This window comes from Diabrotica virgifera, chromosome 1 (assembly GCF_917563875.1).
Source record: "Diabrotica virgifera virgifera chromosome 1, PGI_DIABVI_V3a".
NCBI classification, from domain to species: Eukaryota; Metazoa; Arthropoda; class Insecta; order Coleoptera; family Chrysomelidae; genus Diabrotica; species Diabrotica virgifera.
The window spans coordinates 56,900,079-56,901,278 of record NC_065443.1 but is presented as its reverse complement, the minus strand read 5'-3'; the positions used below and the strand labels follow the sequence as shown (position 1 = coordinate 56,901,278).

Sequence of the window (1,200 nt, the reverse complement as noted above, 5' to 3'; positions counted from 1 at the left end):
GTAAATACTATTCGAGATGTTATTTATTTCGAGAACATTGAATGTTGTATAAATAGTAGGTTTTTGTAATTAGCAGGACAGTGATAAATTTGTAGCCATCGAGTAACAATTCGATGTTCGGTCGCGAAATAAATTGTATTAGATATTTAAATAAATTATTATGTTTAAGTGCAATCTTTAATAAAGCCGTGGTTATTTTGTAACGTATAAAAATAACGTAGTAGTTTTAGGATATAAATTCAGTGTTCTTTATTTAATTGAGTGTAAGTTATTAAAAATAATAATCAAGTCACTCACGCTTCAAAAATGGGGTCAGCAAATTGGGGATTCGTAAAAATAAAAATAAAAACATAATTCGCATTAAATAAAGTGTGTGATCATGTCTTCCTTGTGTAAGCTAACAATTGCAGATCTGAGGCTTGAATTGGAAGGAACTAACCTGGATTCTACTGGAAAAAATGCTGATTTATTCGAACGTCTGAAGGACACCCTAAAAGAAGAGGGTCATGATCTAGAAACCTACGTGTTTGAGGACAAGCATGCTGCTTTGATTTCGTCAATTTCGAAAGTTTCTGGTGAAATCTCCCAAGTTTCAACGGATATTATGTCGTTAGAGAACAAAGTTTGTGGTGAAATCTCCCAAGTTTCTGGCGAGATTTCGAAAGTTTCCTCGGATGATGTTTCGAAAGTTTCGGCGAATATAACATCATTAGAACATAGAGTTTCTAGTGAGATTTTGAAAGTTTCGGGCGATATTTCATCCCTTGAAAGCAAGATGACTAACGAGATCTCTTAAATCGCCGTGAAGCATTAGAAAATTCGAAACTACATCATACTAGGAACGTGTCAGCAAGACTATTGAGATTATAAAACGCATAAAGAAGATAAAGCTGGAGTATTTCGGACATATGAGCTTCGTATATTAAGAGGTCCCAAATATAGGTTGCAACAAAATATTATGCAAGGGATAATAGCAGACAAACGTAGTCCAGGACAAAGAAGAACGTTATGGTTGAACTTGCAAGATTGGTATGGTCTTGATACAAGCATACTATTTAGGGTGACAGTGAATAAAATTAAGATAGCTATGATGGTAACCAACGTTCTGAAAGGATATGATACATAAAGAAGAAGAACTTGGATGTGCTATCAGACAAAAAGAAAACCCAAAATATGTTTCAGGTTTCTAAATGGGATGGG

At 34.2% G+C, this 1,200-nt stretch overlaps 1 protein-coding gene across 1 annotated transcript; it reads left to right on the top strand.

The window, feature by feature from the left end:
* The first annotated feature begins 379 nt into the window (after window positions 1–379).
* Window positions 380–796, top strand: LOC114327730 (uncharacterized). Its single transcript, XM_028276433.2, has one exon. The coding sequence runs from the start codon at window positions 380–382 to the stop codon at window positions 794–796; it is 417 nt and encodes a 138-aa protein (XP_028132234.2).
* The last annotated feature ends 404 nt before the right edge of the window (window positions 797–1,200 follow it).

Coding starts and splice junctions, on each gene's coding strand:
- LOC114327730 (XM_028276433.2), top strand. CDS start 380: ATGTCTTCCTTGTGTAAGCTAACAATTGCAGATCTGAGGCTTGAATTG.